This window comes from Cygnus atratus, chromosome 17 (assembly GCF_013377495.2).
Source record: "Cygnus atratus isolate AKBS03 ecotype Queensland, Australia chromosome 17, CAtr_DNAZoo_HiC_assembly, whole genome shotgun sequence".
NCBI lineage: Eukaryota > Metazoa > Chordata > Aves > Anseriformes > Anatidae > Cygnus > Cygnus atratus.
This window is the reverse complement of record NC_066378.1, coordinates 9,788,680-9,801,731: the sequence shown is the minus strand read 5'-3', so window position 1 is coordinate 9,801,731 and position 13,052 is coordinate 9,788,680. Positions and strand designations below refer to the sequence as shown.

The following is a 13,052-nucleotide window of genomic DNA, read 5'->3' as shown; positions in this document are numbered from 1 at the left end:
TGATCAACAACACACATTGCAGACTGTCAAGTGATTTATAAGTGATTTATAAATCTCATAAGATTTATCAGATTTAAGAAGTCTTTGGTCTGAAGGTCTCATTTTTGAAGCAGAAAAAATAAGTAGAATGTAGTGGAAAGGGTTCATTATTATTCCCATTTACAGAAAGAGAACAGAGCCCAAGAGATACTAAGTACTTTGCTCAAGGCCATTCACAGAATCTGTGGCAGAGCTTGAAATCGTGCTCTGATTTCCTTATTGAGTCCCACGTTACAAGCACAAGCCAAAGTGTTGAGCCACAAGCCTACAAGCCACTCTAATTTCCTTACCAAAATGTCAGCCAAAGGTGGTTTTACAATTGTGCTTTACAGAAAGACAACAGATCCAATGTTATCAAGCAGAGCATGGTTACATTTAGCAAAGAAACCCATGACAACCACATTCAAACTTCAGTGTCACCCAGCTGCTCCAGAAGATCATTAACTGTTCTGCCAGAGCAGTGTTGTCACTGTCATTTCCCAAGAGCTCGTTCTGTGCAAATAAGCCTGACAAAAGCCCTCTTTTTTTTAACTGGTGAACATAAACTGTTTTCATGACACGTTGCTTTGAAGAAGCTGCGTTTTCCCAGCACTGTGGCTAAATTCTGATACTATTTTTAATCATGAGATTGGTATATATATTTTAATTACAGCACCAAGGAGTATATGCTACTGTCAGCTATGGTTCATGGCAGTTCTCACCTGTGGTGGACAGCTTAGAACATCAACAATAAGAAAAGAGATCATCACAACTGGTACCAGGCATTTTCTAGAAAATCTTCAATAGATTTCAGTTACTTAATACTATGCTAGATTTGCAAAATGATGGAGAGGAAATGCTACCAATGTAGCTTGCCATTTTATCAGAGAGCTCACTGGACATGACAAGCTAATGCTATCAAAGGGAGAAACAAAGGATTTACACAAAATTTCACTTTAGTCAGTCATTTTTGCTGAATACTAAAACATAAACAAGTCCCAGGAAAAAAAAAATCTTAACTAATAGATATTTCAGCTACTCTGGATATACTGCGCAGTAGTGAAGAGGGCCTAAAACAATTTCAATTAAGTGAAAAGCAGCCTCGACTCTCAAACCACACTTCATTCGTTTGGACAACGCTCTCAGACAGAGGGTCTGATTTTTGGTTGGTCCTGTGTGGGGCCAGGAGTTGGGCTGGATGATCTTTGTGGGTTCCTTCCAGCTTGGGATATTTGATGATTCTATGATGACTCATTCAACATAAATATTGAATGGACAGGAAAGAGTGATACATGACCAACTACTTCTTTATTTCAGAATAAAGTCAGTATGATTTTGGATATTTACTTTTGATACATGGTGGGGCATCTGACACACAGAAAGGAAAACCCTTATATCCTTATACCAGGGTATACTAATTATCCAGAGATTGCAAGCATTTTATTTCTAGTCCTGGCAATCCAGAAAGGCTTGTATTTCTGTAATAATATATTTCCAAAATGAATACCCTGTGCTTATACATTCAATTCATACTCAGTTATCACACACCTATCTGAACTACAATGAGCGTTCACATCTGACACATGAAAAATAGAATGAGGGGACATACAAAGAGATACATATTCTGTATATATTGAAAAGTACTTATGTAGCTTTTATCAGTATGAGACTGACCACATATAAAGAGAGATGCTTAAGATTTCAGAGCCAGTAATTATCAGAATGTATCAGATATTCAGTTCATTTTCACGCAGAAATTTGTGGCATTGCATGGTCCTGGATTTTGTTATGTGTCATTTTTACTACCCCTAATAACCATGTGCCATTTTAAAGCTGTAATTCGCTTGTAATTCTAGAAAATTCAACACATTAAATTTCTCAAAAAGGTTCTCCAGGTATACCGAAATATATTAAGTTGTATTTAATAACACTGCACCTCCATTCACTGCCTCTAGTACAGTCATGCTGTATGTTATCAAGCTGGAACCCATTCAGGTATATAGCTACGAAAAATCAAGGTTGCTGTCTACTCTGCAGCCAGCATGATCACATCCCTAGTTTAATTTAAGGGACCGTTTAAGGTCCCTTCCAACCAAACCCATCCTGTGATTTAGAGTAGGGCTTTTTCCTATTAAAAAGAAAGTAGTATGCACAAAGCCACCAGATCTCTTAAAAAAAAAACAAAACAAAACAAAACAAAAAAAACACAAAAACAACACAAAACCAAGAGTCACTTAAAAGAGACCCAACACCCTCCTTTAATGTACAAGAAGCAATGCAAATATATTTCATAGGATAGCTCCACTGATGAATGCTGGCTGTGATCTATAAGATTTCATCTGAATCATTTTCTTCATTCGCTAGCTGAGTCAACTAGAAAGCCCTTTTCTAATAAAATTGTAACACCTCCAGATCAAAAAAGGGTGAAATATAAAGTGACTGGAATAACTTTCATATCAGTTCATGTATACTGTTATTTTTAATTGCATTGAATTTATGGAGATGTTTTAATTTACATTCTATCATTGCTCTGTTTTAATATTTCATGCTGTTTTCTCAAGGCAGCTCTTCTATCTTGCTAAGTAATAGTCCTTATTTTAATTTTGTTGATTGTAGTCTTAGTATTATCTACCTGTCTCTGCAGACTTTGTAATTTTCTTAATGTTAAGTTCAATGGCTTTAATTTTATGTATTTCTTCTAAATAGTTCCAGTCACCTAAGGAGCTGACTCTGTATTTACTAAATGCAGTGACAAGATTCATTAATAAGTTATTCTGCTGAGTTATTTTATATATAAACTTTGCATCACTATCTGCACTGGTCATAAAAGCCCAGCAGTTAGTGTTTTACCACAGACATCAGTGGCTTAAAAAGAAAAAACGAAGTCTTCATATGCACTTTTATTTACCTCAGTTCAAATAGTGCTAAGACCACCTACAGCTGTAATGTCAACCATCACATCAGTCCTGGAAAGGCATACCTTTGCTGCCCAACACTATTGGCAACGGCCAATTTTGAAAAGATGTTAATAAAAAAAACCTGCAGTATTCCCTATAACACTGAGCACAGCATACTTGCACATGCTAACTAAATATCTAGTATTTATATGCAGATGCTATAATAAAATGTTATTGTACTGTTCTAAATACTCATATGCATAACAATTCCAATATATACTGCTATACATAGTGTGTTCATACATACAGCTGCAGAAGATCTCTACCTCCAACCAAAAAGGACGAGAGATATTTACTTGCAATTGGTCTAATTTAGCATTAGATGCCAGAAATACATACCACATATAATTTCATTAACAATATCTCTATGGAAGATATTCATAACTTTGCCATGACATGACAATATACATCTGCAAAGCAAACAGACACTGTGAATATGCACCATGCTTGGGGGTTTGGGGCGGGGGGGAGGGCAGGCGTGGGGGAGAGAGCAGCTAGCCAGTATGATTACTAACTTTGCCCACAGACATTAATACAGAAAAGAAACATGGCACCAGCAAACCTCTGAATATAGTATTTATTTCACAGGAAACCACAAAAGTGACTGGAAAATGACAACAGATTAAACATCAATAGGAGGGAGGATGGAATAATCTAGCAAGAGTTTAATCCCTTTACCTAGTGTTCCTGCATAACAGAAACACATTTTATTATTCTAAGCATCACCTAGAAGAAAAGATCCAGTGAAAGGCATCATCAAATTGCAGCAGAACAATAAAGTTTCTCTGCCTCTGATAAGAGTTACAGATTCATCACTGCTAACTAAAAAGAGGATTCTCTCCCCACACACACCTACAAATCTTCAGCCCTCCCACCCTCATTTGGCCCATAAAGCATTTAGCAGAAATAGCTATTTTTAGAAGGGGTGAAATCTCAGCATACCTTCAAATCAAGTGCTTCCGATGTTCAGCAAGATCATTGCCGAGAGAGAGCTGCAGTCTACCGTGTCAAATTACAACCTTGTAGAGATAGGCAGCAGTGGCGGCGGCGGCGGCAGCAGCAGCAGCATTGGTGTGTTTGCACTGCTTGTATTCAGGCTAGAAATGATTCATTAGCTGTCTGCAGGGAGGCAGGGTGAAAAAGAGAGAGCAAGCATCATCGGCCATGCAGCAGCTGCCAGAGCCTATGAAACAGCAGTGCTCACACACACATACGCACACAAAGATGGCTTTCCCTATTTGCCAGTTTCTCTTTCACATAGTATTAACCCTGACACAGCAGCAGGGAGCAGGGACAGGAGCTGACAAGCAGCAAGTGGGATCTCAGCAAGGGTATGTTTCAGTGAGGGGGGGCAGGGGGAAGGCGGGTGTTGGGAGATTTTATTTTACCTCCAAGTAATGCTATCACAGGATCTTCTCAGTAGGTCATCTGTGGCCTACTGGCACGAACCAATGAACTGTAAATGTGAGCTGCAATTTTTTTTTTCACTGCCAAGCCCGCCCAATGGAAGGCTTTGAAACTCAAATGCAGAAGGGCATTAAGACAGATTACCTGGAGCATCCGAACCATTCTGTCTTTCCTCTTCTAAAGAAAACTGTACCCAATATATTCACACAAAAACTGCTGAGTATGCCACCAGTATCTCCCCAGCAACTAGAGGGAGACACTCTAGGGGATACAGGGAAAGATTTTAAATAAATATATTTTAAAACATCTAGCTTTAGTCTTTTTTTTTCTTCTTTTTTTTTTCTTCCTTTTTTTTTTTTTCCAGCAAAGATCTTCTGACTCACAGAGTCTGACCACTTTGGGAGCGGATTCACTATAATATAATGAATTCTTGAGGCTGATGAAGGTTAAATTATTGAAGAAAACATATGAAGTTATGTGGAGTGGAACTTTTGTATTTCCCTTTCAGCATTTAAAAGGGTAAGGAAATATTGTACTCCCAAGGCACTACTTTATTGAATTCTCTTAAAGTATCTGCAGAAATACATTTTCCCATTTAATAATGTCTCCCCTTTATCCCCAAAATGGAGTGTCTATGTAACTGAAACAGGCTACATTAATTTACATTTCCTTTGCAAAATCTGTCTTCTCCCTACAGTTTTACTAATGAGAATAATGAGGAAGAGGAAAATTTTCAGAAGATTTTGACATGAGTGAGAAGAGCCAGATTTCCCCAAATGCCTAATACTTCTTTATGAAGCTGAATACATGGAGAGTACTTTGACCTCCAGGAACTGTCAGCACCAGATACTTCACTGGAAAGTATTAAGAGCCACAGAAGAGGGACTCATCAGGTGATCTCTTCCTCAAGTTTTGACTTATCTGGATTTCCAGACCATAATAAATTTGAACCTTGAACCATAATGTTTGTTAACCAGAAAGGAATCCTTCAAAAGTAGCATTACTTACATTTCTGGATATTCCAGTTCCCAAGCATCAATCTATTTGAGAGCCTTACTAAGATCTTTACCCCAAAGATTCTACAGACACTGAGTACCACTGCTGCCATTTGGATGAAAAGCATTTCTCTTCAGAGGTTCGGAACTAAAATATAGTACAGAGTATCACACCATGATCTTCAAAGCTACTTGTTGCTTCTAAAAATGTCCCTCATTATAGTTATGAAACAACTAAAAATCTGATCCTTTGACCTGTGATACTGTCAGAAAATGAGGCAAAGGTTTGCAGATAACATGTGCTTTCTTCCCCAAATTTCTTACTTGTCACATTCTAGAAAGACTGCAGTTTTCTGAATAGAAAGTCCAACATCTAAAAATAAGGTATCCAAGACCACTCATCTTCTGTGCAAATCTCAGCCCCAAATGACCTTCCCTGAGATTACTCACAACTGTACCCAGAAAAACAAAACTCTGGTATTTTTGGAGAGAAAAGCTGTTCCTACTCAGGATCATATGCTCCTTCCCAGATTAGATTATAGCTTTCATCATCAGGCAAGTACAATCTTACATTTATAACCAGTTTGTTAAAATAAATTGTTTTCTTTTTTGTTGTTGTTGTTGTCTGTTTTGTTTTTTAAAGTCTAATTTTGGCAAATTAGATTTTTTTCCTCAACTGAGCTACATGCAAGCTTGAAATCCAAATGTTCCTTCCGACTATGACTATATAAGCGCTTATCACATACTGTGCTTCAGCAACAAATACAGATCTGCAGCATATGACGCAAAGTGATAGCAGAAGATTCCAGGTGACACATTTTGGAAATCTATCTTGTCTATTTTGGAGACTAGATGAGTGTATCTATTGCTTTATATGCATTTGTACAAGCAAAAGAAAAATTTGCTGTGCCAGATGCTTGAAAATAAGTCAGATTGCTGTAAAATAGCATAATTAATTCATCACACTGAACAAAGCAAACTTACTCCTTCTCATAGATAAGTATAAAGAACATATATTCTGTACATATGTGTGTGTGTGGATATACATCTGTATAAAATATATACATCATCATAAACTTTTTGGAAACCTTGTGTTCAAAGATATGGAAAATGATATGAATAAATTAAATGAAGTCACTCAAAAATTAAATGGCACCTAATTTTTTAAACCACCAGCACAGATTTGCTGCAACGAAGACTTTAAAACATATGCTTTACCACAAGCAACTGTTTAGAAATCTGAGTCTTCACACTTGACATATTCAACTTGTTATGCCATGGCAGATGAGGACTCACATTTTACTGGAACTGTAAGATGTTAAGACATTGTTAACATAAACGGTTTAACATTTATTCTGTAGTTTATATTGCCAAATATCAGCATCAAATATGATGTAGCTTGACAGTCATTTTTGCCTGTTCAGGGCTGGATGCAACTATGCTGATGATGGGCTGCTGGTAAATAGGAATGCACATTAATGGTGCTAATGAGAGGAGACAGGCAATTACAGTTCTCTATGTCATGCCAAAAAATCCACCCAGAATAACAATCCCAATACAATGATCCTACCTTCTGATAGACATTTTTTTAAGACAAAGTGATAAAACATAAAGCATCTTTCTATATACAATGTGGTTCTGTGAAATGCCATTTTAACACTAAAAGTAAGTACATTTTCACAGACAATAAGGAATTTCCCCAGAGATATTCTTTCTTGTCCCTACAAATTACGTGCAACAATTATTTAAAATACATCCTAAGAGGCCAATCTTCCTCTTACTACCTGTAGTATGAAAATAACTTTTGCAGTGTGTTGTTTCAATAAAACAAGCCAGACAAACCCTCCCCTTCCCACTTCACTGTAAAAAGTGGAGTTAAACCTGAGAAAATAGTAACGGAGCTCACCTTGCTAGCTGCCAAAACACACATAGGGCTTCCTGTGGAGATAAAGGAGAGCTGTCTCTGAAGCCACAACAGTTCTTTCTGAGATTGTTTCAGTAGCTCTTCCGTGTCACCTGGCTTCTGCCCCATCAGCCCTTCCTGCATGACAGGAGATTTTCAAATTCTGTTTCGAAACCAGAAATATTGTGAATTCAAACACAAAACCTTTTTTACACATGATAGTTTGGAAAATATTTAATGTCAATTAGCTGTCTGTTTGGACCAAAAACAAACAAAAAAACCAACAACAAACAAACAAACAAACAACAAAAAACAGAAAATAAACACAATCTTTTCTACCTGTTTTTAACACCTGTTTGAGTAAACTATTTTAAGGATCCAAGAGTGGACACTGTGTTTAACATGAGTCAGCAATGTCCCCTTGCTGCGAGGAAGGCTAACAGTATGCTTGGCTTCATTAGGCAAAGTATTCCCAGCAGGTCAAGATTGTTGATCCTTCCCCTCTACTCATTACTTGGAGGGCCACACCTGGAACACCGTGTCCAGTTCTGCCACCCCACCCCCCACCCCACCCATTGCAATATATACCTGTATCTACTTGAAAGAGTCCAACAGAGGGAGGGCCACCAAGGTGATCAGGGGACTGGGGAACCTCTCATATGAATAGAGGCTGAGTCAGCCTGGAGAAGAGGAGGCTCAGGGGAGGGATCTTATAAATGTCCATGAATACCTGAAGGGACGATGCAAAGACAGAGCTGGGCTCTTTTCAGTGGTGCCCAGTGCCAGAACAAGAAGCAGTGGGCACAAACTGGAACACAAGAGATTTTGTCTAAACATCAGGAAGCACTTCTTCACTGTGCTGGTGATGCATCAATGGAACAGGTTGCCCAGAAAGGTTGTGAAGTCTCCCTTTGGCGATCTTCAAAAGCTGTCTGAACATGGTCCTGGGCACTCTGTTGTTGGTGGCCCTGCTTGAGCAGGGGTTGGACTAGATGAGCTTGAGAGGTCCTTTTGAACCTCAACCATTCTGTGATTCATTCTGTGATTCTGTGGCTCAGTTTAACTGTTTACCAGTAAAGTTAGATATTAAGAATAGAACTGGATTTTTACCTACCCTTAAGCATCCTAGTTGATTTTTGAGTTCTTCACACTCTACTTGAAGCATTTGGATCTCCAGATCTTTTATGCTTTCTGATTGTTTGTTGATATTTTGAAGATGCTGGGCCTTAACATTAACTAAATGCATTTTCTGCTTTAGAGGAAATGTTCTGGTAATTGTTTTTGTGATGACAGTAGCGTTATTGGATGACAATGTCAATGAAGTTGAAGGGTTGACAACCTGGTAAAGAGAAAATACATTTTTCATGTCATTTTTGCTAAAATTGTGTCTGGGGGAAGGAGTATAATTCAGATTGTTTCACAAGTCATACCAGAAGTGCATTATTTGAAAATTTTCTTTGTAAGATCTTTCATTCATGCAGTCAATGAACAAGAAATAATCTCACTTGATCAATCACCAGTAAAGAGACGAACAACTCAAAGAAATGAAAAGCAGAAAAATACTTTTCATACTTTTTTTTTTTCATTCAGTTGATGCCAGCTAGCCATGATCCCTTTGATTATACAGATATCAATATATTTACCACTTGATGGCAACAAAGTGCTGCTGCTCAGCCACTGTATGTGGTCATTCGCTTACTGTTGTATCACATAGCAAATTAAGAAGTTATCCCTGCTAGTGATGCTTTGGACATGCACCTCACTTGGAAGATGTGCTTCAGCTGCACCTGAGATACAGTATTCCAAAAGGCATGTTCGACCATGCTGCAAACCCTTCACTGGGAATCAGCTCTTAGGCAGTCAAACTTTACACAACTGCATGAGAATTGTGGGAGAAACTGTAGCTCTCGCTGAGACTAGGAAGCTCACAGATCTTTATGTCCAAACTCTTCTTGCTTTACACCCAGTAATTTCCATAATCCTTGACCTGTACCTATGGACTCTTGTGCAGTACTACACAGGATACTACACCACTTCAGCAACAGAATGAGAATCTTCAGGGTGGTCTTCAGGACAATTAGAATATTTACTCTAATGAAACTCAGTAACAGAAAATCATCGGCATCGCTGCCTTCAATTATGTAAGCCAAGTCCCATTGCCTTTGGAACAATTGTCTAAGTAACAGTATAATATGTCCCTACTGTTCATGGCTGGTTTTTGATAGAGCAATTGAAACTATCACTGTGTGTTGGTGTTATAAAAAGATTTAGAAATGTGAGTAAGCAAAGTCATTGCACTGCAGTAAACATTACAAACCACATTTTATGGGTAAAATGGCAAACAAATATTCAAATAATAATAATAACAAAACAGCACAGGATTCTCTTAATTTTGAAGTAGTAACTGTTAGCAATCTCTAAGTTGCATCTGTCTGAACTAGAATTACCAAAAACCAACTGTATCTGCTAACATTATTGCACTATCTATCTTTCCCAGCCTTTTTTCTTTATTGGAAATGTGGAAAATAGAAGAGGGGTGGGAGTCCTGATTTCAGGTCACTTTCTTAATGTGAGCCTTGTAAACAACTTTGTCAGACACACATAACCTTCCCAAGCTTGATGGATAGTCAATAAAATTTTGCATATTAATACTATTTGGTTTTATAATATACTGAACATATATCCATGAACTTTGGATTAGCTCAGCAGGATCAAAATTTGATCAAAATTTTCCCAAATATTAAGTGTCTCCCAATAGCTCGTGTACTTCAGGAAATGGAAGGTTAACGTTACCAGAAGCAGTGGGACACCATATGAAAACAAACAAACCAAAAAAATACCCCAAACCGATAATTTCTCAAATATTGGTCAATCTGAAGATCAGCTACAGGTATTAGATAAAAAATGTATATATGACTTTAAACAAGTCATATCAGCAGATACTCCTATTTAAACAGCACTCTGAAATACTGTTATTTCTGCCAATTACAGATTCTGAAGTTGGATTGTTCAAACATTTATATTAAGTCTTGCTACTGCAATGTGTTGGGGTGACCTTGGCCAGACACCTACCCAGCCTCTCTCTCACTTCCCCTCCTCAACAGTACAGGGCTGAAAATAAGATGAGAAAGCTCATGGGTTGAGATAGACAGGGACATTACTTAACAATTACTGTTTTACAGGAAAAACAACCTGACCTGGGAAAAAATATTTATTTTCAATTAGAATAGGTTTGGACAGTGAGAAAGATGGACAAAAATTAACATTACCTTCTCCTCTCCCCTTTCCCCAACTTCCCAGGCTCAACCTCTCTCCTTCTTTCCCAACTCCTCTACCTCCCTCTTCAGGAAAAATCTGCTACAGCATGGGTCCTCCACAGGCTGCAGTTCCTGTCAGGAGAACCTGCTCCAGCCTGGGCCTCCGAAGGCCACAGTTTCTTCAGAGAGTATCATCCTGCTTTCCATGGGCTCTCCACAGACTGCAGGGAAAGACCTGCTCCTCCTCAGTCTCCCTGAGGGCTGCAGGTGCACCTCAGCCCTGGCACCCACAGCACCTCATCCCTGCCCTACTCTTCCTCTTGGCATGGTGCTGGCAGGGCCGTTCCTTGCACATTTTACCTCAGCCCTGGCTGCCCTGCAGTGTGTGGCCCTTCCCTCATGCTGCCCCAGAACCCTCTGGAAGTGGCCCCGGCCTCGCCTCACAGGGCTCCGCGGCCTGCACCTGGGCACAGGCACCTTGTACATTTAGAAGATCGTTCAACAATCTAATCACCAGAGATTAACTAGCTCTCTGCTGAACTCTACTGCAGAGATGAATAGTCTTCCTCTGCTATACCAAAGTGGAGTAAGAGCCCCAGCACAGCAGCTGGTGTCTCAGTGTCAGGGAGGCTGTCATAACATGAGTAAGAGACAATTCTGTAAACTGAGGCCACTTGAACTGACTTTTCATTTCATAATCCAAAAAGGTGCCAAATTTTGAGTGATGAAAGCTTTACTGCCCCCAACTGGAATACCAACAGATTCATACAACTAGATCCAGGCACTGACCTCAAATGAGTAAATTATGTGTTACTCTCCAACAAATGAAATTTTCATGCTCTGAAACAATTCATTTTGTCATGAATGAAAAGACCTAGAAAAATTGAATCCATGATGTGTTATATCTGCTAAATCTGCACGTGAATATTTAACAGGCAAGTTTCTTCTATTAAGCATTATACTGTTGAGTAAACGATACAGTAAAAAGTCTGAGAGTTGCCAAACACTTAAGTGTTTGTTGATTTTTTTAAGCAATTATTATTGTGTTTGTATCCACTGAAGGGAGAAGCACTGAGAGCTCTGGAGAGCTAATCCATTAGTGAATAGGAAAGATAAAACTGAGTAAATATCAGATAATTTTCCCTATTACTAATGCATCCCAGTGTCATTGGAAAAGCAGTTTCTCTGTAGATAAATGGGGTGCTGTGTCTCAGTCACAAGAGCAGAATATCCTCAGGAAACCCAAAGGCAAAGGTTTCTGTTACCTTTGCCAATCTCAGACTTGGTTCTTTTTTGGAATGGTGTTGAGCCCTCTCTTTCACAAGCCTCATGTACAAATGTCAGAATCATGACCAAGTGAATTTAATACCAATGTGTGAGTTTTTCTGCGGGGGTGATTACTTTGAATTGACTGATATTCTAAGTTGGGTGTCTTACAATGACAGCATTAAATATCTGTTATTAGAAGAGTTAGGAAAAAAAAAAAAGTAGTGGTGCAGTCCCAATACTGGTTAACATTCATAGCATAACTCCTAAAACTGCAGACCGCTAAGTAATGTGTGCTAGACCATAAAACCAAAATATTCATATCTGGAAGGCAAAACCTTAGTGTGTCAGATGCTGGGGAGGGTGCAGACAGTCATTTCTGAGGGACTGAGAGGGAACCACCAGACAAGTAGTCACTTCTGATTCAGGCCGATACCATGACAGCTGTTTCAGCAATTGGCAGTAAAGCCACTGGAAGATTTTAGAGCATGTAAAACTTACCTTGCTCTTCCTAGGAGTTATTGAGCAACTTTTCTGTCTGCTTCTGTCCTCAGGTCTGCAGTGTGGAAGCTTTTCTGATGTTTGTTTTGCTTTATCGTGGCTCTTTTTGGACTGTAGAACATAATTCATCAATATCTCATTAAAACGTATTACAATACATCTGAAATGTCTTAGTGATTCTGCTGGTGTTAAAGCAATTTGCTTTTGCATGGCAAAGCACAAGTTTCAAAGTACAGCCTTGAAGCTCAAGAAGTCTAATGGAACAAATTAAATGTGGCATTCAGTCAACAACTGAGGACGTAGCATCTTCGTGGCAGAGCCCAGCTATAGCTACAGTGTCTGTGCAATGCTTAGCATGGTGCAGTGTGCTAATGCTACAGAATGGAAGACTAGGTAACACTGCAATCCAAATAATAAGTAATATTATTAGAAGCAATTTGCTCTTTGTGTGGCATTTGTCTCTTTGTCAGTCCCGGGAAGAACCTCATGTTGGGTTTATGTATAAGATGGGTGAAAGAGCAGGGTTATAAGCAGCATGTAGTCAAATGGTAAGTGGCACTGCTTCATCAGATTACTCAGTCAAAAGAGGGCACTTTCTATTACATCCCTGGAATTAAGTGGGATAAAGAAGCACACACAGTAGGACCTTTGTTCCTTGTGCTGTTACCCAATACAGAATGACAGCGTACAGAGTAAATATTCAGTATTATTTTAAGTGTGCTAGAGGGCTTATCATTAATTCCTTTTT

At 38.7% G+C, this 13,052-nt stretch overlaps 1 protein-coding gene and 1 long non-coding RNA gene across 4 annotated transcripts in view; one reads left to right on the top strand and one right to left on the bottom strand.

Moving 5' to 3' along the window:
• RIMBP2 (RIMS binding protein 2) overlaps positions 1–12,408 on the bottom strand; it is a 140,529-nt gene extending 128,121 nt beyond the window's left edge. The window contains exons 1-3 of one of the 3 annotated variants that reach the window (XM_050714129.1): positions 12,305–12,408; positions 8,395–8,619; positions 7,284–7,418 (exon numbers count right to left, since the gene is read on the bottom strand). In XM_050714129.1, coding sequence (XP_050570086.1) covers positions 7,284–7,418; positions 8,395–8,526 — 267 coding nt within the window. In that variant the 5' untranslated portion in view covers positions 8,527–8,619; positions 12,305–12,408. Of the gene's footprint in view, positions 1–3,917; positions 4,075–4,363; positions 4,436–7,283; positions 7,419–8,394; positions 8,620–12,304 lie in introns of those variants that run through there. The other 2 variants (XM_035564898.2, XM_035564897.2) reach the window with 2 other exon arrangements.
• Positions 4,090–7,543, top strand: LOC118257202 (uncharacterized). Its single transcript, XR_004781489.2, has 3 exons — positions 4,090–4,306; positions 4,747–4,901; positions 5,080–7,543. It is a non-coding gene; the product is annotated as an uncharacterized LOC118257202 (long non-coding RNA).
• Positions 12,409–13,052: the final 644 nt, after the last annotated feature.